This window comes from Notothenia rossii (assembly GCF_949606895.1).
Source record: "Notothenia rossii genome assembly, chromosome: 8".
NCBI lineage: Eukaryota > Metazoa > Chordata > Actinopteri > Perciformes > Nototheniidae > Notothenia > Notothenia rossii.
The window spans coordinates 79,812,110-79,839,605 of NC_136906.1; the positions used below are offsets into that span (position 1 = coordinate 79,812,110).

The following is a 27,496-nucleotide window of genomic DNA, read 5'->3' on the forward strand; positions in this document are numbered from 1 at the left end:
TACAAAGGTTGGATGTTTCCTGTTGCAGCCATTGGGGAAATAGTTGTTTATTTGACATAGCTGCACTTCAATCTAAGAAAAGCCATATTAAATTCAACCCTACCCTATGTACCATGGTTCTGGATGGTTCTGGATGGTTCTAACCCAAAAATCATTGTATGAATGCCAAACAAAATGTGGGTTACCGAATAATCTGGGATCATCAACCTGGATCAGTGCCAGACCCAGGGAAGATGTTTTCTAAGGGTTAATGTCCCGGATGAGTCTTCCAATTCTTCCTGCTGGTGTCAGATGACAGGAAGCCTATAAAGCAATGCTGGTGCACAAAAAAAATCAACGTACAATCATGATTTGAAGCGGAATCCGGATGCTTTTTAAATGAAAAAATCCTGTGTCTTACATCTGATACGTGCTGCAAGTGTTAGATGACACAGAGGACATGAAGCTACGATACTGCTGTGTTTCATCCTTTAGGGAAACGTACCAGTCACAAAGTTGTCGTACACACTTTGCCTCTAAGTCCACAGATTGTCCACATTTGCCTGTCAGCTGACCCTCCTACAAACCAATGATCCTTTGTTGAATGAAAGCTGATGTTTCTTTCAGTCCTTTGGGTTTCCAAACACATTCTTGAACTGTTAACAGCATGGAAAACAGAAAAATATGACCCATGTCTGAGATAATGTTCCTGGTGTGTGTGTAGATGGGGGTGAAAGTGAAAAACACAAGGTAGCCCAAAGTTAACATTCCTACTTCTATGAATACAGCTTGTTTTCCTCTATTGCTATTTATGGATCTCTCGTTGGGCCCCTAGACGCTAACGTCATGGAGGCCTGCTTACCAGCACAGAGTCCGCACTGTGTGTGTGTGTGTGTGTGTGTGTGTGTGTGTGTGTGTGTGTGTGTGTGTGTGTGTGTGTGTGTGTGTGTGTGTGTGTGTGTGTGTGTGTGTGTGTGTGTGTGTGTGTGTGTGTGTGTGTGTGTGTGTGTGTGTGTGTGTGTGTGTGTGTGTGTGTGTGTGTGTGTGTGTATAGATGTGAATGTGTGTCGCAATCAGAGTGGGAGTTTTTTTTTTAAAACCCTAAGATGAGGAAATACAAAGCAAAATTGCAACTTCAGCAGGTGTGTGTGTGTGTGTGTGTGTGTGTGTGTGTGTGTGTGTGTGTGTGTGTGTGTGTGTGTGTGTGTGTGTGTGTGTGTGTGTGTGTGTGTGTGTGTGTGTGTGTGTGTGTGTGTGTGTGTGTGTGTGTGTGTGTGTGTACTCTGCGGCTTTCTGCTGTCAGGTGTTGTGTGGTAAAGAAACGTTAAACAACGGAAACTCACACATATCCCCTGTTTACTGCAGTGTTTGCAGTGCAGTTGCAATGCCTGTGAGTATTCAATCTACGTATGTGTGTGTCTCTTTCTCTGTGTGTGTGTGTGTGTGTGTGTGTGTGTGTGTGTGTGTGTTATCTTGCTCTTTGAACGAGAACATACCAATCAAACTTTAACACCTAGAGAGGAAGGGAAGGTGCTAGCGCTGATGGCTGCTCTTCGACTTGGCCTTTTTGGACGCCTACACACATTATGACACACCGACGTCACTTCCACAAGCGCTATTTATAAGCCTTTGTGTCTTTTTAGGAACAGCGTGGGTTTGCTTTGCAGCGGTGACTCACTGAGTGGAGGGAGGAGGGAGGGAGGGAGGGAGGGAGGAAGGGGTGGAAAAGGCAGAAAGCACAGATGGATTCCTGTGAGAAGAAAGTAACTGAGCAATCAATGACATTTACATTCGCACATCAGGCACGACAACTTAATCAGTACTCTCTGTGCAACACAGTATGTTGTGTCGAACTTGTGTTACCAAAATGTTACGTCTCATTGTGCAACACAAAACCAACTTATGGTAAGCCGAGGTGTCAGTAGGGTAACTTGTTTCTGTGTCATCATTGAGTTTTGTATTGTGTTATTGGAACAGCAAAACTAATTTCTCTCTTGTGTTTTGGTGCAGGTCTTTGATTGAGACACTGGATGACTTCCGAAGTTAAAGAAAGAGGATCTACAAACACTTTTCCCTGAAGAAAAAGTTAGTATTTACCCTTTGATCAAATTCAGTTTGTTGTTGACTTGGTCGAATGGTTAATACATACACTGCTAATTTAAAATGCACTCCACAAGGCTACAAATGTTTTTCTTCTGTTTGTGTCCTCTCCAGATTCTTCTGTCTTTGGATGAACTGGAAAGAAAAACAGCGCACGGCAACATTAGTGTTTACAAAATGGCAAAAGGAGAGAGACATTTCTGATGTTATCCACTGAGGCTCCCCTTTTACTTCCACTCTCTGATTCCTCTTTCCAGTCTGGCTTTCCAGTCAGTCTATTTCTGCAATGGACGGGTACTTCCTGTTTCTGTGAACTTGTTGGCAGCCATCAAAGGTTCAGCTATCATGCCTGGTAGTTCTGGGACCTTGTAACCCTTGAAAACCCTCCCAGCTCCCCCACCATCCCCTCCCTCCTTCCTCTTCTAACCCCCGGAAGAGCTTCTCAAAAATGGAGGCTCGTGAATCAGCCGGGCTGAGAGGCCCAGGTAAGGACCTAGTGAAGGAGAAGGCAACTCTTCAAAGAAAGTGGGCATCCGAGCCTTCTGCTAACACAAAACGAAGCACTTTTGCTGACCCGGACTCCAAACACCGTGAGAGTTTGCCGTGTGGTGCCACGGTTGGATCAGCGCCCCAACAGAAGTACGCAATTACAGGGAATTCTGGGAAGCTGCTATCAGGACCTTCTGCAGTTGGAGCCATGGGAGGCCCACCATCTCAAGACCCCCAAGGGCACTTTGCACAGGGGTTCCCAAGGGGATACTCCTACCAGCTGGGCCAGCCATACCCTCAGCACCCCCAGCCTGAGCGCTTCCTGTCAGGAGCCAAACCCCAGCCAGGTCTAGAGCCACATGCCTGGCCTTTTGCTGGCCAGTTGCCCTCGGATGATCTGTACCCTGTAGGACACCCGGGACACACTCATCCTCATGGGGCTGGGGCAGGGAGGTTTCCCCGCCAGAAGTCTCCCAGTTTACCCAGCTCCTTCGGACAGTATTCTCAATCGGGCCCTGAGCCTGGAGAGGAGGGCTACAGCAAAAAAGAGCTGAAGCCCAAAAAGCCCGGTAAGTATATCTGTCACTACTGCGGACGAGCTTGCGCCAAGCCTAGCGTCTTGAAGAAGCACATCCGTTCTCATACTGGAGAGAGGCCATATCCATGTGTACCATGTGGCTTTTCCTTTAAAACCAAGAGCAACCTTTACAAGCATCGCAAGTCCCATGCTCATGCCATCAAGGCTGGACTTGTACCATTCTCAGAGCTATCTGTGGCTCGCGGTGGGGATATGGACCAGGCGTCTCCAGGGGGGGATGCCGAGGTCCACTCAGACGGAGAGCAGAGTACCGACACCGATGAGGAAGGTGTGGAGGGCTCCATCATGCTGACGGACAAAGATAGCCCCATCCCGCAGATCCCCTTTGAAGCTGACAAGAATACAGGTAACCCTAAGATTCATCCATAACAAATCTTAAAATGCATGAAGTTCTCAGGACAATCCTAATCTGTTTACTCTTCTCTTTGTCATGCTCCACTCTTTCCCATTGTGTAGGTGGTGGGGAGCCGGCATATGCAGACCAAGCTGAAGAGCTGATTGTGGGGTCTATGAAAGTGCCTATCCTTATTATACCCAAGGCTGGGGGAGTACCCTCCACAGGAATGGAGTGCCCACCCTTTCAGGACATAAAGGGTTCACACCACATGTTGGCATCACACGCTGGCATAAGAGCGCATTCACTGGATGATTCCCCTACCATCAAACAACGTTTGGCCCTAAGGATAAATGAGAAGAAGGGTCAGGACTCGGACTCTATCATGTCCCAGTCCTTAAACCTCCTCAGTCCTCACAGCAAGGGCAGCACAGACTCTGGATACTTTTCCCGCTCTGAAAGTGCAGAGCAGCAGATCAGCCCTCCAAATAATAATGTCAAGACGTACGAAGAGATTATGTTTGGTCGGACTTGGTACGGCCGACCCGACTCCAGATCCAGACAGTCTATTGCAGTTGGCATGGCAGGCGCAGACCCCAGCAGCCTAACTAGCTTAAAGCAATCAGGTGCTATTATGGATATGGGGAAGATAGCTGAGGATCACATCTGTTTCAGGGGAGATGTAGGAGTCTCTGGAGATCCCAAGCAGTACCCAACAGGACCCTGTCAAAGCAGCACAGGCCTTCTCGAGCCTCCGTCAGATTCTGGGCACCTTATTAGGAGTAACTCCATGCCAACATCCTCCCCCTCTAACCTAAGTGTGCCCTCAGCAATTCGAGGCAGTCACTCATTTGATGAGATGATGGCGCCGGATGATGTGTTTTACCCACCAGGGCGCAGACTGACAAGGCAGGCTGCATTTGAACATTCAGCCAATGAAGCCCATGTAGGGGAGGCTGAGGGCTTTGGACACATGCCCAAGAATATAGCTTCATCTCTGGGTATGAAGCTAGTTGAGCGCAATCCAGGAGTCCCTGAGCACATTTCTTACAGCCCATATGGTACTAAAATTAGCATGTCAGAAATAGCCACAAGAAAAAGGAGGAAAGAGAAGAGTGTTGGTGATGAAGAGGACAGCCCCGGGCACTGCGACAGTAGCTGTAGTGGTTCAGTGGAGATGATCGGGGACTGCGAGTTTAGACAGGGTAGTTTTGATGGGTCGAGGGGAACTCCAACAGGAAAGGGCTCTCTTTACAGCGCTCACAGCCAGTCCGACAGCTTTGACACTTGTGCCAGCATGTGCTCTGAGGACATTGCATTATTTCCTGACTTTGAGGGCAGGAAGGCAGCTGTGAATGTCATATCAGTCATCCAGCACACCAACTCCCTCAGCCGGCCAAATTCCTTTGAGAAGTCAGAGTCCTTTGAGCATCCAGGATATCAGCCTTCGGAGAAAGCTCTATCTAGCCAGTACTCTGAACAATCTGACACAGATATCTTTGAGGATGCTTTGAGTCCTGAGTCCGCCCTACTGCTTAGGGCAGAGAGTACAGAGCGTGACAGCGACCTGGCCTCCCTCTCGTCTTCGTCCGCTGCACCATCCCCTGGCCAGCCTTATCAAGTCCCGCCCAAGCTAGTCCGACAACCCAACATCCAAGTTCCTGAGATCAGGGTTACGGAGGATAAAGATACCGAATCTCCAATGACCAAGGAACCGGAAAAGCAGCCGCAGCATGTAGAGGAGTTCCAGCTGCCACAGAGGAGTGATACCCTCGCCCAGATGCCATCGGAAAAGCTACCGCCCAAGAAGAAGAGGTTGCGCCTGGCGGATATGGAGCACTCATCAGGGGAATCCAGCTTCGAGTCAACGTGCACCAGCCTTTCTCGCAGCCCCAGTCAGGAGAGTAACCTTTCCCACTCCTCTTCCTTCTCCATGTCCTTCGACAGAGAGGAAGGCCTCAAGTCTGCCTCGCCCACCAAACAGGTACGCCATTGAATTACGTTAAATTGCATAGCATTTAGCTGACGCTTTTGACCAAAGCCACTTACAATAAGTGCAATAAATCTCAGGATTCAAACTCAGAACAACAAGAAAAGTGCTGACATATTTACTTCAAACAAGCAAGACCATTGTCAATCTTTTTTTGTCCAAGGTACAAGCAAAACAGGTCGGTTTCAGATTGCAAAGATGTGTAGACTCTCTGCTTGTTTGAAGCGAATATGTCAGCACTTTTCTTGTTGTTCTGAGTTTATAGCCAGGGTAACAGAAAGGCGTGTTTTTGTTGAGATGTACCTGTGTCCACTAGATGCCGGTCCATTATATGTTTAGTATTTTAAGTCTCTGTTGGCATGCATGACCGAAAGAACGAGATCGCGGGTACAAGCGGCCAAGATGGGTTTTCTCCGCAGGGTGGCTGGCGTCTCCCTTAGGGATAAGGTGAGAAGTTCGGTCATCCGGGAGGGACTCGGAGTTGAACCGCTCCTCCTTCGCGTCGAAAGGAGCCAGTTGAGGTGGTTCGGGCACCTAGTTAGGATGCCACCTGGGCGCCTCCCTAGGGAGGCGTTCCAGGCACGTCCAACTGGGAAGAGACCGAGGGGTAGACCTAGGACCAGGTGGAGGGATTATATCTCTACGCTGGCCTGGGAGTGCCTTGGGACCCCCCAGTCAGAGCTGGTTGATGAGGGGAAAGGAATGTTTGGGGCTCTCTGCTGGTAATGCTACCTCCCCGACCCGACCACGGATAAACGGGAGAAGATGGATGGATGGATGTTGGCATTCATCCCCTATGAGAGGCAGCATCTTCCAAATAAGCCCAAGTTAACCAATTGTCTTTTTGATTCTGATCCAGGATGATTCTTCGACTTCTGGCGGTGGACCAAAGCAGTCGGAGTTCCTGACGGTACCTGGCAGTGGTCATTCCAGCCACCACCAGCAGAGGGAGATGAGGAGATCTTCATCGGAGCAGGCGCCATGCACGCTGCCCACAGAGTTTCCTGAAATGCGCAGCAAATCGTTCGACTACGGAAGCTTGTCCCCCTCGAGACAAGGAGAGATATACTCGAGTGCCTCTGCAATGAAGGAACGCCGGCGAGGATATCTTGTCCGACAGGTAGCATTACTATTGGAAATCTTTGGTTTCAAGGTTTCAACGCTTCAACGCTTTTATTGTCATTCGTACATAGCTACAGAGTAGTTATGTCGATAAAAACCTTAGGCCACAGGCTCAACAACAGTGCAACACAATAAAACAGATAACAGATTAAATGGTGCAAGGTAATACGAATGAAATTGCAATAAGAGTCTATATACAAGTAATTGGAATATGATATATTAGATAAATAATTTGTAAGTTGCAAACAGATGAATGTTATGGATGTTCTTTCAAAGGTTCAGGTGTTTAAGAGTCTTATGGCCTGTTAGGATGTGTAAGTTTGTAATCAAGAGAACAACTTATTGTGTTGATTTATAACAGCCTCAAAGCACTTGACCTAGAGGGTAAAGGGAAATGGGTCTTTGTAAGGTCCATTACACGAAAATAAACAGTTTTCTTGGCAATCCCACCAACTTACTCCCAATTGTTCTCACACTATATCTTCACACTGGGACTTCACCTACATATAGGCCTTTATACTGTAATTCCATAATGACTGACCCATTTCCCTGCTTCCACATACATTTGACAGGCTTCACTGAGTGTTTATCCAGAGGCAGTGGTCCAGGAACCAATGGGTGCTGAGATGTCGATCAAACAGGAGGTTCTGGAACATGGGGCATGGCCCGGCCAATCAGGATCCCCCCACAGCAGCAGCGATATACCCGGCAGAACCAAGAGAGTTGGCAGTAGCACTGGTGGTAAGTCTTGCATTACACATGAAACTGTCTCTAGCCGTTACATTACTGACTAAGACTACATTCTACCCAATTCGTTGTTTCATTATGGGAGTGTGGGTTTGAACTGTTATGTTCTATGCACAGGTATTGGATCTCACCAACACCAACAGCATCATCAGCACCTCCTCCAGCAGAGTATCAGCGAGGACAGCCTGCAGGATGAACCTCTCTATTCCAGGTAAAGCATTATAGGTTCCCTTGCTAAACCCTAAAATAACTGATAGTGCTTTTATTAGCTGTGAAGTGAAATGCAAATTCAACAAAATTCATTCATAACTAGCGGTACTCTACATCTCTGGTTCTACTATTACATTTTCTTTTGTACTTGATTTGAAGGAACATTTGAGTATTCAATCTTTTCTCCCTAATAGGTCCCATCAGCATCGCCTGCAGGCTCAGGGCTCGTCATCTGAAGGAGAATATCAATGTCATGAAGTCATGAATAAGGAAGTTGTCCAGCACTACCAGAGTGGTCCTCCATATCTTTCCTATCAGCAACCAGGGATCTACTGGGGTCAGGAGGCCGGTCAGGCATCCAGACAGCAGCTAACCCTCCAGGCCCAGCAGCAACTGCAAAAACTCCACATCAGATCACCAGGCTCCGTATCTGGACACCCGCTGCACAAACAACCACCACTCCACTCCCTGCAGCAGATCCACGATCAGCAGCCACATATTGGGAAATCAGAAAGCCCAAGTCCTCAGATGTACGCTGCCTCTGTATCATCTCGCACCTCTCCCATGTCCCAGCAGAACTTTGCTTCTGTTTCCTCCAAGCATTCACTACCTAGCACCAATACCACCTCCATGCTTCTGCAGCAGGTCCAACCTGTCTTTGCTACCCAAAACCTGGGCTCCCATGCCGCTCTACCTGGTATTGTGGTTCCTGTGCGGATCCAAACACATGTGCCGTCATATGGTAGTGTTATGTACACCAGTGTAAGCCAGCTGATGGCTATGCATGGAAGTGGGGCACAAGGCGGTAGGCCTGGTGGTGCTGACAACAACAGCATGTCTCAGCAAAGTCTCAGCAAACCACCTGGAGGAATTGGAGGAGGCATGAGTGGTTCAGGTTTCAACCTATCACACTTCCTCGGACAGACTGATGGTTCAGCGCTGCGTTACCCTCCCTGGAAGGCTCCAGATTCACTACCAGAGCAACGCTTAAACACAGGAATCCCACTGTCGCTAACATCAGGCACCATGTCCACCACAGATGCCTCGGGATCTGGCATCGGAGGCAGCAAGCGCATGCTTTCCCCCACCAGCTCTCTGGAGCTCTGCATCGAGACTAAGCAGCAGAAAAGAGTGAAGGAGGAGAGGATGTATGGACAGATAGTCAAGGAGATGAGTGCAGTGGAGCTGAGTGGAAGTGAAAACAGTGGCAACCTTGAAAAGGGCAGAGGTCAGCGAGCCCGTTTGAAGAGCGAGGGATCCATGGATGACTCGGAAAGGATGTCCTCGTCTCCTCCACTAAGTGACTTCCCCGTTGCCACCAAGATTGCCATTCCTGTCCGATCCTCTGCCCCCCAGCCGTCTGATGTTCCCCGTGCCGAGAGCTTCACTCCTCCTCTTCAGATTGTCACAGATCGCTCACCATCTTCAGGTGGACGGGACTCCCCGGAGGAACTCGATGTGGACGATTCGATGCCGGAGTTCAGCTCCAGCCCCCAGTCCATGGCGTCCTCCAACGATGCCGAGGACACCGACAACACAGATCAACCCGGTAAAGTCCCTGTTAACATGCTGGTCCAGCTAGCTGCCAACCAAAGTGCAGGATTATCCGGAGCGATGGGCCAGGCGATGGGCCAGACTCTGCTTCTCACCGATGTGGCCGAAGTCCAGCAGTATTGCCAGTTCCCAAGCCTGCGCTCTATGAGCAAAGTCAGCTGGTGTTTCCTGAACTACACCAAACCCAACAGCACCCAAACTACCTTGCACAGCTCCGTCTACAACTCGTGGTATGTGAGCTCATACAACCCCAATCCTCTGAACCTCAGCACCAAGGCTGCATTGGCCCAACTGAGGTCCAAACAGAGGAGGGACTCTGACTGGATTTACTCAACCGCAGCCATGTCGCCTCCCAGCTCTGGAAAGCTGGTGTCGTCTGTGGCCTGGAAGCTGAGGCTGGATCAGGTATGTTAACCAGAATCATATCAGAATCAGAATCGAGTTTTTAGCCAAGTACGTTAACACATACAAGGAGTTTGCTTTGGTGTATGCTTGTGCACACATAAACAACACAAGAAAGTCAATGTTAAGAGGTCAAACATATAACAATACGCCGAAATGAAACTATTTAACATTAAAAGTATTTACACCAAATGTAAATATACAATAGAAGCAAAAACCACTGTAAAACTTACAATACATATATGACAAACTGCAGTGCGTTATGTTTTAAATTGGAGGGCTGTGCAGAAATGTTTAACATTAATTTAGAAAGTAAAATATGGTGCAAATTCGTAGGTGCAACAATGGAGAAGCACAGGAAAGGTTGATAAATGCTTCTCCTCACCTCTCTTGTTCTTCATTCTTGTCTCGTCACATCCCTGTAGTTGAAACCGGAGTTGATGCCAGTTGATGTCAGTCATTTCGGGAGGAAGATGAAGGGCGTTGTGTTGTGGGATCGTTCGAAGGAGGAGCAAGTAGAGAAGGAGGTTTCGGCCAAACAACCATCCGCCGAACCGTCACGCATCAAGATCTTCGAAGGCGGGTAGGTCCAGCGAACACGCTCTTAGTCCAATAAGTGGCAGAAATCATCTCAACGTTCATATCAACAAGGCAAGGTCAACAAGGCTTTGTTATTGTCATTCGTACATAGCTGCAGTGTAGTTATGACAATGAAAATCTTAGGTCACAGGCTCAACAACAGTGCAACACAATAACACAGTAAATACAAATAGAATATAAATATTGCAATCAGAGTCTATATACAAGTCATTGGAATATGATATATTAGATCAATAATTTCTAAGTTTGCAAACAGCTGAATGTTATGGATGTTCTAGTTCGGGTGTTTAACAGTGTTTTATTTGGTGGTATTAAAGTGTTCTAGATCAGGGGTTCCCAAACTTTGCCATGCCAAGGACCCCCATATAGCATTATCCTCTGGCGGGGACCCCCCTGTTGCAATTTTTTTTTTAAATGATGTGTACAAGTGCCTCCCGATGGAGCATGCAGTGCGTTGCCACTACATTTGGGGCCTTCCACCTGATCGAAGCTGTCTCTCCGCTTTCTTTGCCTGTCATAGCCCCACTGCCCCATCTGAACACACACCCACACAACGAGACCAGTCAAGTCCGTTTGAGATGATGTACTCACCTTCCAGTGCTTTGCAAAATAATATTTCCTCAACAAAGTTGTCTTCTGAAATAAATCTGATGTATGCAAGTCATTCTGCGACATTTGCTATATCCTTGCTCTCATCCAGCTGCAGAGCGAAACATTCACTAGCTCTCACTTGCTCCAAAAGCTGAGTACTCTCAGTAGCGGCAGCTCAATTCTGGGCTTGAAAGGCGGTCGTGTGATTCAAAAACTAAAAATATGAAAAGATTGGCATCAAAGGAAACTTAGATTGATAGATATGCAGTTATTAATAACATAAGAAAAAAAGATCAAACTTAAAAAAAAGAAAAAATCCTGTTTCCCTCAAACTTTGAGTGACCCGCCTGGCGCCCGCTAGCGGCCCCCCGGGGGGTCGGGGCCCCCACTTTGAAAAACACTGTTCTAGATGAATAGCACTCAATAGTTTTTAATGGTAGTTCCTGAACAATAGATAGGGGATTTTCCTTTTAAATAATGTACATGTAGTTCAAGCTGTTTGCCCTTGCGCTTACAGTGGATTACATCATATTAGTCTTGAGTTTATGTTAACCTCCCTGAGACACCAGTGGTGTACGAGCAGAAAGCCCACTGAGTTTATTACTGGAAGTCCATTTACTTGTCTGTGATTAGGTAGGATTAAGCTGCTGAATTATCCAAACCCTAACGAGACCTTAAAGTCAATAATCAAAGGAAAGAGTTAGCCTTTCAAAGAAATCAACGTGTAAATTAATCTTCATTTAAAAGGTCTACATTTGATCATGCCAATGTTTTCCCAGACACAAATTCTTCATCATCATTATCCATGACATAGAAATTAAGTCGGTTACTTTGGGCACCAACGGAAAAAAGGAGATCAGAAATCAATTTTGGTGAGAAATAATTGGGTCTGATTTTGGCAGTAATTTGGTTTTGAGATTGCTAAAATAGAGGAAATTGAGGAAGCTGATTCCAAGCCATGATGGTTCTTTCAGACTCAAGAATCAATCCATCAACTCACAGGTCAGAGCAGTGTCTGGAAGTTAGAGTGAGTTGACTTTTAGACACGTTGTTGCCCCATTATAGATATTATGTTAGCTAACACAAAGTTATAACAAGTTTTAGAACGGCTTTTAGAAATGTAAGCCAGCACGAGATTGGAGAAAGAGTTCCTGATGAGATGACGTTAGAGCAGAATCACCTTTACCTACATTTTGTATTTATTTTAAAGCATACAAACCTCAGACCCCTAAACCCCTCTGTTCAGCTGCTTTCTTCTCATAAAAATAATCCTCACAGCTCAACAAACCCAGATGACTTTTCCACGAACTCCAAGCACATCTGTTTCAGCGTGGATAATCAGAAAATCTTCTTAAGTATGAAAAAAAGAAAAGACTTATCCTTTAACAACCTATTCTTCTGGTTTAATGATGGCCTGTTGGAGTGAGGGCCGAGAGCCTGAACCTGGTAAGCCCCTCACAGAAAAACAGCTCGAGCCGCATCGCTGTAATTAGACGTCGGTTTTCATAATTCCTGCTCTTTTATAGACGGGTGTGAAGCGGGATCTGTCCCTCATTAAGTTGTATTTTAGCTGTCATACTGGCTATGGTACGTTGTTTAACAAGTAACAAGTAGTACTTCTAATATTTGTTATTATTTAATAGTGACAGGCATAAGTGAAATGTGCCGCCTCCTGTTGATAAGGAAAAATGTACAGATTTGTTTTTAACTGATGCAAACATTTTTAATTCAAAGCGTTATTTTACAACTACAAATTAGATATTTTTTCGAGTGTGCAATTTATTTTGTATGCAGCTTCATAAATATACAGCAAACCTGAAGAAGACAGATGAAACACTTTCTTGGCTCAAGAAAAAAAAAGAAAAAATCTCTTCTCTTGCAAAAATGCTTCCAGACGGGTCGTTTTGGCAGAGACGGAAAAACTTCTTATGCTAGCATTTGATGTGTCCTCTGATCTGTATTCTTCTTTACTTATATTTGATTGACATCGGGCATTAGGGTTAGGGTTAGGGTTAACCCTAGGGTTTAGGGTTAGGGTTACTTGTTCGGATTTTATGACAATTCATTATCGTAATATATTTAGGCAAAGTCATTGCACAGCTTTTTTTGCAAACACATCCTGACTCACTTTGGCAAAGACTTTATAGGATTGCAAGATACATCTTTGTTGGTAGGACTTGGATGTGATGTTGGCACAAGTATCGTAACATTTCACACTATACCTAAACCTAGAGATCTGTTGTGTGGTGAGGTCATTTTCAATTTGATCAAAATAATGTTTTTCATTTTTCAACATGGAATTAGATTGTGTTGATTGATTTTCATCAACAATGCAATCCGGCGTACAGTGGGAGACAATTAAAGCTTTTTTTATTAGCATTGAAGCCAAGAAGATCCTTTATTATTGATTATCCCGTTATTAAAGTCACATAAAGCCTATTTAAGCATGAAAAGCAAATCGTTTAATGTCCCAAATCGTGCATTAAATGGTCAAATAAAGTCTGTTTAAACGAAGCTAGAAAACCTCTGTCGTTTGAGACATTCCTTCAGTATTGTGATGTTTTATAGTCTTACATTAGAGCCAATAAGACCAAGGTTACTCAATGGAATAGACAGACGGTCCAGACACACACAAATATGCAAATACACACACACACACACACACACACGCACACGCACACACACGTGCAAGGGTTATTAAATGCAGCAGACAGTGAAGTAATCCTCCATTGTTCCCAAAGGACACGTTAGAAGCAATAAGTGGATAAAAGCATACACACACACACACACACACACACACACACACACACACACACACACACACACACACACACACACGCACTTACAGTAATGCATACAGGTACTAAGCAAGCAGACACACTTCAGTTCTTGTAAAATAAGAAACGGACAGGAGTAACATATTTCTCTTTTGGCAGAGGAGAGGAATCCATTTCCACTTATCTGTGTCCCTTGGAAGTTCGCGTAGTTGTGAAAGACAATCTGCTTTATGGTCTTACCGTGTGCTGAGAATAAAATAGAATCAAACCAACATGAGTATAATTCATTTTCATGAAACTGGACGCAGCTGTGTAAACGTCTCGACTCAGACGAGGCATTTCCCACTGCAGTTGAAAGACAAATTGAATTGTCTGATGTACCTGATATTTGACCTCTTTTTAACACACGAGGCCCTGAACTAGTTATCCCCGCAGCCTACAGACAGGACAGGAAACACACTACACCAGACGTTTTCTCACCATTCCACCACAAAGCCATTTTTCCCAAACAACCAGAATATGATGCTTCTGCAGGAGAGCAAAGACAGACTGAACCCACCAGCATGTGACTGGCGGTTGGTGGTCATTGCTCTCCATGACAGACAGATTCCTGCCCTGATCCGCCTGCCAAGTGTCCGCTGTTTCACTCGGAGCCTCTTTGGGGACAGGGCTTCATGTCTGAAGGGTTTTGCTTTTTTAAGAGTCTTGTAAAGGGATAAGTGGGGCTGCAGGGAGGACTGTGGTTGTCTGTTTTTAGAATAACTCTAAACCCAGAGGTGGAACGCTGCATTGTTTCCCAGTTCAGCGTCTGAAGGCAGGCAGGCAGGCAGGCAGGCAGGCAGGCAGGCAGGCAGGCAGGCAGGCAGGCAGGCAGGCAGGCAGGCAGGCAGGCAGGCAGGCAGGCAGGCAGGCAGGCAGGCAGGCAGGCAGGCAGGCAGGCAGGCAGGCAGGCAGGTAATTACTTTATTGATACCAATTTGGGAAATGTTTGCGTTGCGGCAGCATAAAAAAAAAAGGAAATGTACATAAGAGAAATTAAGACACAAGAAATAAACAGTCCAAAATATATATTAAATATGAAGGATATTATTGTGCAAGAAACACATTGTATACATCAATAAAAAATATCAAAAAAAGAAGCACCACTCAGTCCTTGTTCCCTGTTGTGTCTTCCAGGTATAAATCCAACGAGGACTATGTTTACGTTCGAGGTCGCGGTCGGGGGAAATATATCTGCGAGGAGTGCGGCATCCGCTGCAAGAAGCCGAGCATGCTGAAGAAACACATCCGCACACACACCGACGTGCGGCCCTACGTCTGCAAGTTCTGCAACTTCGCCTTCAAGACCAAAGGTAGGGATTAGTTTACCCTTCACTCATGCATTTCAAACTTTGTGTTTATGAATCTGTATTCCACCTTTTTACCATTTTAATTCCAACTGATTACACATTTTTGACATCAATTATAACCCAAATGTGTATTACATCTGTTAAGCCTACCTAACTACAATTTATTACCCAGGATTTTCACTTCTTTTAAGGATTTTATGGTAAATACATCTCTTTTATCGCAGGTCAAAATTCAGCCATTGAACACAGATGCTATGAATTTGAATAAAACACCCATAATTCAATGAAAGTAGTGATCATAATTTTTTTCTTGTGAATAATTTTTGTATGGAACCATCCATGTTATTTTTGTCAATCAGAAAAAAGAACCCCTTATTCCGACATACATTTTTTGCAAATGAGTCGAAATAGAGCCGAGGAAAACAGAAAGGTTAAACTGCTTTTTAATTCATCTAAATGTGAGGTAGAAGTGAGCTTTTCAAGGCCTGGAAAGTGTATTTTCTGACTGTAATCACTATTATATATTAGATAGATGTATTTTCTGTGCCATAAGTCAAATATTAGGTTTCCTTTTTTTCATGGTTCCATACTTTCCATGAATGTTGCTACTTTAACCCTCTAACTGCCAGCACCAACATTTGGTAGAAAAAGAAAAAAAAAGTTTAACTGATTCAGCCAGCTCTACCCTTTGGTTGACATGTTATGCACCAAACAACCTCTAGATGTCACTGTGGTTCGAACAGAAAGCCCTTCAGCTAGGTGTAATTATTCTTTGGAAACTTTTTTCACTATCTTTTATGAATATATCTGGTTGTATATATTGCTCATTTTCCATAAAAGAAACAAATGTATTTCAGTTTGTGCTTTATTTGAGTTTGATGCATACAAATACTGTACTGTATATGATGATTATTGAAAATGCACTTTTACCATAAAAGGCCAGCTCGACCAGTTGTTAGAGGCTCACAAAAACAAAACTGTGTGGTCAGTCAAACAAAAAAAAATGGTTTGTGGTTATATGTGGCCCATTTGATAAAAAAATGCAAACAAATAATTTTTCCATAGCTTTTTTCTTGGTCCGGCAGTTAAAGGGTTAAAGAGTAGAAACACATCATAATTGTGCAGTAAAAACCTAAGTATAAGAGCATTTGCTGAAGAATTCAATCCTAAAACATGAAACTAAGTGGTTAAATGTGGTCAGACAGGAACCTCCTGTATCAGCTGCAGAAGATGCTGACTCGTTGATTTGTAACATTCAATAAAGAAGCCATTATCTGATTTTCATTTCCTCTCTTCACATACAAAATATATCTGGTTTCGCATTCAACCAAGAGATCAGACTAGTTTAGATCAGACTAGTTTAGTAATTGTGTCATTAAATCACATTTTGTACAAATTATATATAATTTGTAAATTGTAATTTTGTGGTCTCGCCCTTTGTTCAACCGCTTCTATTTCCATTTCACCCTCTTTTACTTTGTCACAGTCAAACAAGCTCTGGTTTCCAGTAAGACTAGTCGAAGGGTCATTAAATGGTGTGTGTGTGTGTGTGTGTGTGCGTGTGTGTGTGTGCGTGTGTGTGTGTGTGTGTGTGTGTGTGTGTGTGTGTGTGTGTGTGTGTGTGTGTGTGTGTGTGTGTGTGTGTGTGTGTGTGTGTGTGTGTGTGTGTGTGTGTGTGTGTGTGTGTGTGTGTGTGTGTGTGTGTGTGTGTGTGTGTGTGTGTGTGTGTGTGTGTGTGTGTGTGTGTGTGTGTGTGTGTGTTTTGTAGGAAACCTGACGAAGCACATGAAGTCTAAGGCTCATATGAAAAAGTGTCTGGAGTTGGGAGTCTCCATGTCTTCTGTGGAGGACAACGAGGCGGACGAAGGAGGTAGGAAACACACAATCACACACACACACACACAGACACACTCCGAGTGTCTTTGCCTTGGTGCGGTTGTATTGGGACAATTATTGTAATGAAAAGCAGAGCACTCACTCGACAAAACACTAAACTAACAGAAAACATCCTTCCATAATTTGTTGGAAATTCAGAGTTTCTTATTGGATTACAACAATATTCCCATGAACAATTCCAAAGCCACAATTAAATTTTCCGGCAGTGACGGTCCTGACACACACACACACACACACACACACACACACACACACACACACACACACACACAGAACAACTATAGAATATATATTTATATATTTGAATGTTTCTACCATTTTTTAAGTGCAATATTTGAAACGTTGTATTTGACGATTTTAGCACAGACTTTTTTATCTCCTAACTCAAACTAAATTAATAATTTCAAATGTGTTTGAAGTCCATTGTGTGTGTGTGTGTGTGTGTGTGTGTGTGTGTGTGTGTGTGTGTGTGTGTGTGTGTGTGTGTGTGTGTGTGTGTGTGTGTGTGTGTGTGTGTGTGTGTGTGTGTGTGTGTGTGTGTGTGTGTGTGTGTGTGTGTGTGTGTGTGTGTGTGTGTGTGTGTGTGTGCGTGCGTGCGTGCGTGCGTGCGTTGGCTCTGCATTCAATTGGGACACACCATTTTTGGGAACAAGCAAACTTTAGAGAGTCCGTCTGTGAGACATAAACATTTGTGGTTTGTTACAAAAAAACTGTTGAATATGAGAGACGAACTGATCCCAACTCAAAGCGGCTTCTTGACGCTGGAGGATTTCCAGAAGCAGCAAATAAAGTGATGAAAAAAATAAATATAATGGTTTCTCATCTCAAGAGCTCATTAAGTTCAGAAAACAGAAAAGAGCGTTTTATTTCCCCACATTCCCCTTTTTGTGAGTCACCAGCTTCATTTGACCCAGAGTGATGTTTGGTTTCCTGCCAACAGTAACTTTACAGCTACTGTACAGTAAAGTAAGACCTTGCCAACGTTTGGCTGGAGTCCATTCAGCAGAGAAACCAAAGCGTAAAATAACTTTGTTTTATTGTGTTTCATACTTTATTGGTTTGAGCCGGTGGGAACGGGGGTTCAGTTTTGTTTCGTTTCGCATCGAAACTGTTTCTGTTTCAACATATTAATAGGAACTGCTTCTCCCTCTCAGCTTAACTTCATCATCTTCTCTTGTTTGATGTACGCTTCCTGCTTTCCTTTCTTTCTTTCTTTTTTCTTGATTCCTTTACTAACTAATTGTCCTTAGTTCCTTGCTTTCCCATCTCCTCGACATTCCCCTTTCACTCTTGATTTTTCCCTCCAATATTTTGTACTTTGTATAATATTCCTATTTTGCTCCTGTCCAACTATTTCTCCTCTCCCTCGTCTTCTCAACCTTTCTTTCTGTTTCTTTTTCCTTTTACAATTGTATTGCATATGTATAAATGTGTATTTGATATAGGTATATACACATTGCATACATATTTGTATATATATTTGTATTTTTGTATTCGGGATTGTAGGAAACGGTATTTCGATCTCTCTGTCTGTACACAGAGATTAAAAATAAAGTTGACTTTGCACCCTCCTAATCTTTGTCCCTCCTCTTCCTCTCGTAGAAGTCGGGGAGGAAGGCCAGCGGTGTGAGAAGACGTCTCGAGTCTCGCTGGATCACCAGTTCTCCGACGCCGACGACTCGGATGACGACGGCGAGGACGTGGACGATGACGACGAAGACGAGGACGACTACGATGGAGACTTTACGCCAAAAACCCGCTCTCGCTCCACCAGCCCTCAGCCGTTCAGCCTGCCCTCCATGTCCATCACCGCCATGGCCTCCTCCCACCCTCACCTCTCTCCCCTCTCTCACCTCGCTCACCCCTCGGACCTCATGGGGAGCGCCAACAAACCGCCGCTTTTCGGGTATTTCACCACCGTGCCGAGCATCCAGATCACTCCTCAGGCTCCACCGATCATCCACAGCCAGGCGGAGTTTCAGAGGAATCAACTCCTTTCTCCCCCCTCCATGGATGAAGACCTCCCCTCTCCAGACCCTTCCTCTCGCCTGTCCTCCCCCGGGTTAGAAATCTCCCAATGTCCATCCCCGATCTCCCCTTCTTCGTCCCCATCGTCCCGTCGATATCTCTCCCCACGCCGCGATCTTTCACCTTGTGCCGGACATCTTTCACCCCGTGGAGACCTCTCCCCAATGCGTCATATCTCCCCAAAGAGAGACCTTGCAGGGGGTTACAGACGAGACCTCTCCCCCAGGAGGGGTCACCTCTCGCTGCTCTCCCCTCTCTCACGGCCTACGTCTCCAGCAGGAAGAGACTACAAGCGAGACCTTTCACCCCGAGGACGTCACAGAGCGATGATCCGGGCGGCGTCCCCCCGTCGAGGGCTGCACCAACACCTCCACCACCCGAGGTAATTCAATTCAAATTCAATTCAGAGGATAGTTTTAAAAGCTTTTTGAATGCTGCTTTTTTTTAAAAATATGTTTATCATTCAATTAACAATATTGATGGCCTTTGAAGAGTCCATGATAACCACGGTACAAACTAATTTAAAGAGTAACTAATCCTAACCCTAATCCTTACCCTTACACACAATGGAGAGTCCATGAGCAAAGTTTTAAAAGCTTTTTGAATTCTGCTTTTTGAATAAATATCTATCATTCAATTCACAATATTAATAAGCTTTGAAGAGTCCATGATAACTAGGGATGTAACGATATACCGAATATCGCGGTATCGCGGTAAATAAACTTCCCAATACCGTCGTGCGACTGACAAAATCTACCGCGATTTTTTAAAAAAAAAATTAAAAAATGTAAACACTTTTTTATTTTTAAACCTTTATTTAACCAGGTGGTCCCATTGAGATCATCGATCTCTTTTTCAAGAGAGACCTGTCCAACATGGCAGCAAGTAGGTTACAACATGAAAATAAAACAACAGATAACACAAAAGGACATCGTATTTACAGGGCTACATTTACACACCTAGAGACATTGACAAGTACCAACCATATAGTTATATCTCGCCCTGTCAATAAGCCTGGCGTTAGACTTTTTCGCTGTCCGTCATTTTGACAGACAGGATCGTAAAATATCCGTCATAATCCCTTATTACCCGTCGGGTCTGAACAGTTCACGATAGAGCATGCTCGTGAACTGTCAACGGGGGGGGGGGGGGGGGGGGCGGTGTTATGCCGTGTGTGCATGCACCTCGCGGGACGCGCACAGCGTGAAGCAAAACCTCCCAGACATGTATTGATCTGTACGGCAAAGTACGGTTTGGGAACTATATAATTTCCTTTTGGAGGGCATGCATAACACGGCATAACACCAGAGCCTCGCTGCGGGGAAACGTTGGCGCTGTTCCGAGTTTGTTCTAATCTGTCAAAATGACAGACTGCTTTCAGATTTTTCCGTCATTGTTAAATAAAATATTCGGTTAACGCGACCACTGGTGTCCCAGCAACATCAGTACCAGGCGAGAGAGTTGTTTCCAGAGCAGGGGATATTGTAAATGCCCAAACATCCCAGCTTATAAATACCTGGAAATGTGGACATTCTCATATTCCTAAAAACCTGTCTGATGATGCTGAGTGAGTGACTAGTGAGTTTGAGTTGAGTTACTTGAAAAACTAAAGTGAAACTTGATTTATTTTATTGCAGGGTCTGATTATTAAATGTCCTTGTTTATTTGTGAGATGCAGTGGCACAAAGAAAATGCTTACTTTGTTGGGTAGTACTAGTAGGTACAAAAACACTGGTTTTCTTGTTCCAGTCTGTTACTGTCACTTTGTTTTTGACACTTTAAAATACTGCTATCCTACAAAAAGGCTGTAAAAATCAGATTTATTATGTAATAAAGAAACATTTTCCGAGTTAAAAAATGTTTTATTGAAAAAAAAAAATTATGATTTTTTTTCTTCCCTTTATTATTCAATATCGCGATAAATACCGTACCGTGGACTTGTTATCGCGATATTATCGTACCGTGAGTTTTTGGTATCGTTACATCCCTAATGATAACCACGGTACAAACTCATTTAAAGAGTTAATAATCCTAACCCTAACCCTAACCCTAAAACACAATGGAGAGTCGATGACAGCCACATGAAAGGTAGCAGCTAGAAACGCCACATTTGGTGCACATGAACAATCGGATAATTCAATCACACACAACCAATTTGGTGAATGTACCACTTATCCATCAGGAGTTATATCAGGATTATACAATTTTTGCTATAATGGGTGTCAATTACAGCTACACCAAGGGAAAAGGCTAGAGGCGCCAAACTTGGTACACGTGAGGGGAGGAAGGAGACCATCACAGATGCCACATTTCATGATTTTAGTACTCACCGTTCGGGAGTTACATGAGGATCATTCAATTTTCCTGGTACATTTAACCCTAACCCTAAAATTGGACATTAATGGAAAAAAGCGAACCGTAAAACATAAACATTGGCACTGAAACCTTTTTACTGTTTTAGTTTGAGAGGAGGAGACTTATGTGGATGAATATGTTACTGAGTAATGAAGTAATTTGTAATCACTGCTATGACAAACTCCCATGACCCGACGCGACTTCCCAACCCACTCCATCTTTTTTTGTAGATTTTATTTACGTTTCTTAAACTCCCTTTCAAACATCCTCATGGACCTTTCATTTTATGGAATTGTAATTATTGTACTCTAACTTTATTTGTGTCATTATGTCTTGTACCCATTCAATGGTATTTCCACATTTATCTTGTCATTATATAATTCATGTTTGTTGATTTGTGAAGCCCTCTGAGACACATGTGTTTTGTGATAATGGGCTATATAAATACATTTGAATGTAATTGAACTTAAATATTTGATTGAATACTTGAAGGGCTAACGTGATATTTCTTGTTGTTGTGTGACTTCCAGCCAGCAGAGTGGATCTCGGGGCCTGAGGCAGGGTCACCAGGCGGAGCTCGGCATTCTGGGATGTCGCAGAACCGGAACCGAAATGGAGACGGTAAGAAATAACAAATTAGAAAATTGAGTTAACATTTGACTTTTTCTTTATTTCATGCATGTTTTTGGTATTTGCTGTATATTCTTTAAAGCTACACAACGGTTATGTCACTTAATAAAAAGGGGCAGCATTACATACATACAGTATATCATGGAGTTCGGCTTAAATAGATGCAGCAGTTAACCAAGTGTCTCTAAACAGAACAGAACTCACTTGTTACCATTTGTATTTTACATTAGCCTTTTACTGTTTTAATAAGCCTGGCAGGAGGGTTTTATTTGTATTTATACATTTTATATGTCTTTAGCGGGCATGAACTCTCCATTTTTAGCACCACATTTAGTCTGTTATCTGTTTATTCCACATATTTACATTATTATTATATTATACATAATTTATTTGACTGTACAGAATTTACTTTTACTTAGTTTTATCCTATTCCATTTGCCTCAGTGTTTTGCTTGCACCATTTAATTGCACTGATTTATATATTTCTGTCTTGAGTATAGTTGCATTGTTGGAGAAGCCTGGCTTAAGCCCTAATATGTGCAATGCAACAACTACACTGCAGCAATTGTGAATATTCAAATAAAGCCTTTGAGTCTTGAATCTTAACTGGGATTTAGCAGACTCTCTGACACTCTTATGCACAGAAAGAGGGGAATAAAGAGGGAGCAGAGGGGAAAGCATCTGGCAGACAGAAGCATTTTGAGGGGATGAGGGAATAAAGAGAGTGTTGGAGAGAGGGATGATTGAAGATAGGGCTGCTGGGTTTTGGTGGTAATGGGATCTTGGCCGGCGTTGGTGTGGTTAATAACGCGGCTGTTTTTCTTCTTGAGAGCCCTACTTCAGCTCTGGCTTCTGCTGCTGCTCGCTCTGAAACAAAGCGTGAAGCAGAGGCTCTGCTTTGATAACCCAGCGTTCTCCAAATGATAGATTAATGTTTTAACAACCATCCTTCAGCCGTCATGCTTTGTGTTTATTTTTCTTACCAACCGTCCTGAACAACCACACATTTCTGTTTCCATGCCGGCTTACAGAGGGATGCAGGAATACTTCCTAACACCCTGGAAATGAGTTAGCATTTTAGCACTTGCTAGAAGTTAATGTTGTTTTGTATGTGTTTTTGGTTGTTAGTCTGAAATAAGGAGCCCAACATTAGCCACCTTTAGCTTAGCGGTGTTGACGTGAAGTCATGTGACCGTGCTGTAGTTCCTTTATAGCCCAACATTAGCCACCTTTAGCTTAGCGGTGGTGACGTGAAGTCATGTGACCGTGCTGTAGTTCCTTTATAGCCCAACATTAGCCACCTTTAGCTTAGAGGTGGTGACGTGAAGTCATGTGACCGTGCTGTAGTTCCTTTATAGCCCAACATTAGCCACCTTTAGCTTAGCGGTGGTGACGTGAAGTCATGTGACCGTGCTGTAGTTCCTTTATAGCCCAACATTAGCCACCTTTAGCTTAGCGGTGGTGACGTGAAGTCATGTGACCGTGTTGTAGTTCCTTTATAGCCCAACATTAGCCACCTTTAGCTTAGCGGTGGTGACGTGAAGTCATGTGACCGTGCTGTAGTTCCTTTATAGCCCAACATTAGCCACCTTTAGCTTAGCGGTGGTGACGTGAAGTCAGGTGACCGTGTTGTAGTTCCTTTATAGCCCAACATTAGCCACCTTTAGCTTAGCGGTGGTGACGTGAAGTCATGTGACCGTGCTGTAGTTCCTTTATAGCCCAACATTAGCCACCTTTAGCTTAGCGGTGGTGACGTGAAGTCATGTGACCGTGCTGTAGTTCCTTTATAGCCCAACATTAGCCACCTTTAGCTTAGCGGTGGTGACGTGAAGTCATGTGACCGTGTTGTAGTTCCTTTATAGCCCAACATTAGCCACCTTTAGCTTAGCGGTGGTGTTAATATGTTGAGATTATCTTGCTGAATAAAACGTGTAAGTATCATAAACGTTTGTTTGCCACAGAGATTATTTTCTGCAATAATCCAAAATGCAATGGAGAAATCTATCATCTATTTTATTATTATTTCTAACAAAACATTTAGTTTTCTATTTAGTGTTTATTTTAACTGATGTTGTGTTTCTGTTTGCCTTAGCTTCATATTCAAATGTCTAGAAGATGAGCAAAAAAGAGGCGTCCATGTTTTTCATGTTTCATCTCTCTCGCCTCTTTCCAGGAACATTGTCTGGAATCCTTGTCGCCAGGGGAACGGGACCAGTGCAGTAACCGCGGTAACCAGTCCAGCCCGCCTCACCAAGTCCTGTTTAGTCACCTTCCTCTCCACTCCCAACTCCAGGTAATTTCAATTCTTTATTTTTGTTTTAGTCATTTCTACCTTGTATTTGTTGTGTCTGAGTACAGTGCCTGCATTCATATATTTAAAAAAAATGTTTTTATGATGGAACATTAATTTATGGTATTTTCTAAAAATATTCTTGTAATATTTAGAAGATTATTTGTTTGAATTGCTTTCATAATTGTTTGTTTGATCTTCTCCTTTATTACACAATCAATACTTGTTATTTTTACACATTTCACTGTTGGTCTTTTTGATTAGTTTTAATTACTCAACCTATTTTTCTGATTTCAGGTGCGTTCTCCGTTCCCAATGATCCCCATCGGAGGGATCCAGATGGTTCACTCCGTCCCGACCTCCGTCACCTCCGCCCTGAGCCAGAAAAAGCTGCAGAAGAACAGCTCGGAGGACTCAACAACCAGTGAGGCCTCTCATTTCACCTCCCTGGAAGAAAGGGGAGTCATCGTAGGAGGAGGAGGAGTGAGGTTGGAGCAGGAGGAATACATCCAAACCTGCACCAAGGCCATCGCTTCCCTCTGCATCGACTCGCAGGAACTCAGAGGGAAACATGGGGGCAGAGCTCCTTCATTACCCTGTTCTTCTTTGTCTGAACATCCATCCGTCTCCAGCTCGCCACCATCTCCTCACCCTTCATCTTCTCCTCCTCAAGGTCCCGGGAAACAGCACTTTAGCTCCTCCTCCTCTTCCTCTTCCTCTTCCTCCTTTCCTCCAGAAACCCTCCATCCTCCAACAGTGTCCAAACCTCTGAGGATGGAGAGGGAAAAGGAGGCGGAGAGCACAAAGAGAAGCAAAGACGTATCGTAGGGAGGAGGAGGAGAGAACATGGATTTTAGTTTTTGTTTGTTTTGGATAATAGGAAGGGATGAAGTGCAACAGAGAGAGAAAAATGACTTTTGCACACTTTACACATTTTCTCCTACATCACTTTATACATGCATACACACTCTCTCTCTCACACACACACATATGGATACAAAGAAAAACAGCTCTTGTCAAAAAAGACTTTTATCGGTAATGTACTTCATGCCTGCTCTCAGATACTTTTCTTATTTAAAGATGTTTAAAGAGGATCTTCATACGGTTACACATGTACTCCACCAATTCAATCTGCTATAATAAAGGAAAAGGACTCTGGCTAAGCGGTACGTAAAAAAAAAAAAAAGAATCAAGACAGCTACGTGTGTGCCTTTTCTTTGATCTTTATCGTTGTTTTTTTGCTTATTTTCTTATAAGCAAACAAAGCAGGAAGGTAAATGTAAATACAATACTATCAGCTTTGTAATAAATGCAATCCCCCCCCCCCCCCCGCCCCCCCTTTTACCGCCCCACCTCCTGTGTTTTGGACACCTTAAAGTCTCGACAAGCGATGTGAAGTTATGGATATTACTATTACGTACGGTTGCACTAAAACATATTTTTATATGAGTGAAATTTTAAAAATGGCTTTTTTTGTGTACAGCAGCAATTCTATAATACTATTTATTATTATTGTTACCATGTTTCATAAATTGTACATTTTTTCTTAAATGTCGTGGATGCCTTTTTCTATGTAAAGCATGGGGTTTTTTGCTATGGCTTACATTAGGGCGAGGATATGTACACTGTAATATGGCTTTATATGTTAGACCTATTTATATATGTCTAAGTGAGGAGGTCTAGTTCGGAGGTATATACACATAGAAGTAAGACTTACCAGATATTTACCCAGCATACGAATAAATACGGTATATAGAATCTATCATCTATCCATCTATCTATCTATCTATCGTTCTATCTATCTATCTATCGTTCTATCTATCGTTCCATCTATCTATATATCTATCTATCTGCACTTAACATTTACGATGAGATTCACCTTACGGTAGTTTGCTTGTACATTTTTCTCCGCTGCCCGTCCCTGGTTGTGATTTTTCTCGTTTTTTACTCACTTTTCGTGGAATTATATCTTGAGATTTTTACGATGCACAGACTCAGCATTAAGTGAATGAACATGCCTTCTTGCACCGTGGTGTTTCTGCTCAATTATCTGTTTGTTTTTTTAACCCCTTTTTCCCCAAACGCAAATATCGATGTCACGTTATAACAGGAAGCTCCACTTTCTCAAATATTTCTTGAATGAAGACAGTTTTATTCGTCGGACATCTGAACGGGGAAACATTCCAGTCCATGTAAATATTCAGTCCCTTTACTCACATTTTTCTGGCATTGATGCACATTGTTGCAATGGCAATCAACCCCTTATTTAATTGCGTTATTTCTGGGGACACATACACCAAGCTCTCTGACGAATGCACCTTATATTTCTTAGGATCTCCGCGATGAACGTCCCCGCACTATGATTTTTTTTTTTTTTGTTGCAGCAAACTTTGATTGAAATGGAAATGTTTAGGAGTGCTCTGAGCCCCAGAACTGTCTGAAAAATAATCATAATAATACTTTGTGACATTTAGGCTTTCTGCACTGCTTTCCTTTGACCCTCCTCCTCTTTGTAGCTAAGCAATATTTAGCCGAAATTCTGCTCACCAGCAGGGAGTGTATTTGTTGCAAGGCAACGATAAGCGTTCTTAAAAATCCTAAAACCAGGAGAAGAAGGGTGATTTCAGTGACACAACTCTTTTGTCTTCGGACAGTTTTGGGTGGAGTCGGGCAGGCTGCAATGTGAGTGTGTATCTGTACTCTGTATCGGTGTGTATCGACCAGTATATCCTCTTCTTACCACTCTTTTCTATTTGGATCCTCCCTCTGTTATGTACACTTATCAAGACGACAATGATGTCTTTAAAAAAAATCTCTTTCTCTCTTTCAAAGATATCAAAAAGCACAAGTCATTGTATAGGAATGACGACAATACAAACAAAAGAAAAGACAAAAAAAAGGTAAACGTGCGTATAAAAGGGTAACTTTTGTGATGGTGTTCTGTGGAATTAATACATATATCATGTATGACCCCAGTGGCAAGGAGGAATCGCAGTAGAAGTGGAAAAGTGGATTGTTGTTTTCAAATAAATATGAATAGAATCATTTGTTTGTCTGCGCCATTTTTGATTGACTTTCATTTTCTTACACCAATACTTTAAATTCAATCCGATCCAGAGCTACAGTATCTTAACATTTCCTAATTTCTCAACACTTAGTTGGTTCGGGCACCTAGTTAGGATGCCACCTGGGCGCCTCCCTAGGGAGGTGTTCCAGGCACGTCCAGCTGGGAAGAGACCAAGGGGTTGACCTAGAACCAGGTGGAGGGATTATATCTCTTCTCTGGCCTTGGGACCCCCCAGTCAGAGCTGGTTGATGTGGCCAGGGAAAAGAAAGTTTGGGGCTCTCTGCTGGAACTGCTACCTCCGAGACACGACCACGGATAAGCGGGAGAAGATGGATGGATGGACAACACTTAGTTATACTCATAGTGCTTTCCTTAGCAACAGCTGAAC

At 43.5% G+C, this 27,496-nt stretch overlaps 1 protein-coding gene across 2 annotated transcripts in view; it reads left to right on the forward strand.

Moving 5' to 3' along the window:
- hivep2a (HIVEP zinc finger 2a) overlaps window positions 1-27,086 on the forward strand; it is a 116,212-nt gene extending 89,126 nt beyond the window's left edge. For both annotated transcript variants that reach the window (XM_079643776.1, XM_079643777.1), the window contains 14 exons: window positions 1,990-2,064; window positions 2,194-3,512; window positions 3,623-5,484; window positions 6,350-6,610; window positions 7,185-7,353; window positions 7,477-7,570; window positions 7,764-9,528; window positions 9,951-10,108; window positions 14,670-14,845; window positions 16,611-16,712; window positions 18,341-19,148; window positions 21,652-21,742; window positions 23,925-24,044; window positions 24,339-27,086. In XM_079643776.1, the coding sequence (XP_079499902.1) occupies window positions 2,528-3,512; window positions 3,623-5,484; window positions 6,350-6,610; window positions 7,185-7,353; window positions 7,477-7,570; window positions 7,764-9,528; window positions 9,951-10,108; window positions 14,670-14,845; window positions 16,611-16,712; window positions 18,341-19,148; window positions 21,652-21,742; window positions 23,925-24,044; window positions 24,339-24,869 (7,122 nt within the window). In that variant the 5' untranslated portion in view covers window positions 1,990-2,064; window positions 2,194-2,527 and the 3' untranslated portion in view covers window positions 24,870-27,086. The remainder of the gene's footprint in view (window positions 1-1,989; window positions 2,065-2,193; window positions 3,513-3,622; window positions 5,485-6,349; window positions 6,611-7,184; window positions 7,354-7,476; window positions 7,571-7,763; window positions 9,529-9,950; window positions 10,109-14,669; window positions 14,846-16,610; window positions 16,713-18,340; window positions 19,149-21,651; window positions 21,743-23,924; window positions 24,045-24,338) is intronic.
- The last annotated feature ends 410 nt before the right edge of the window (window positions 27,087-27,496 follow it).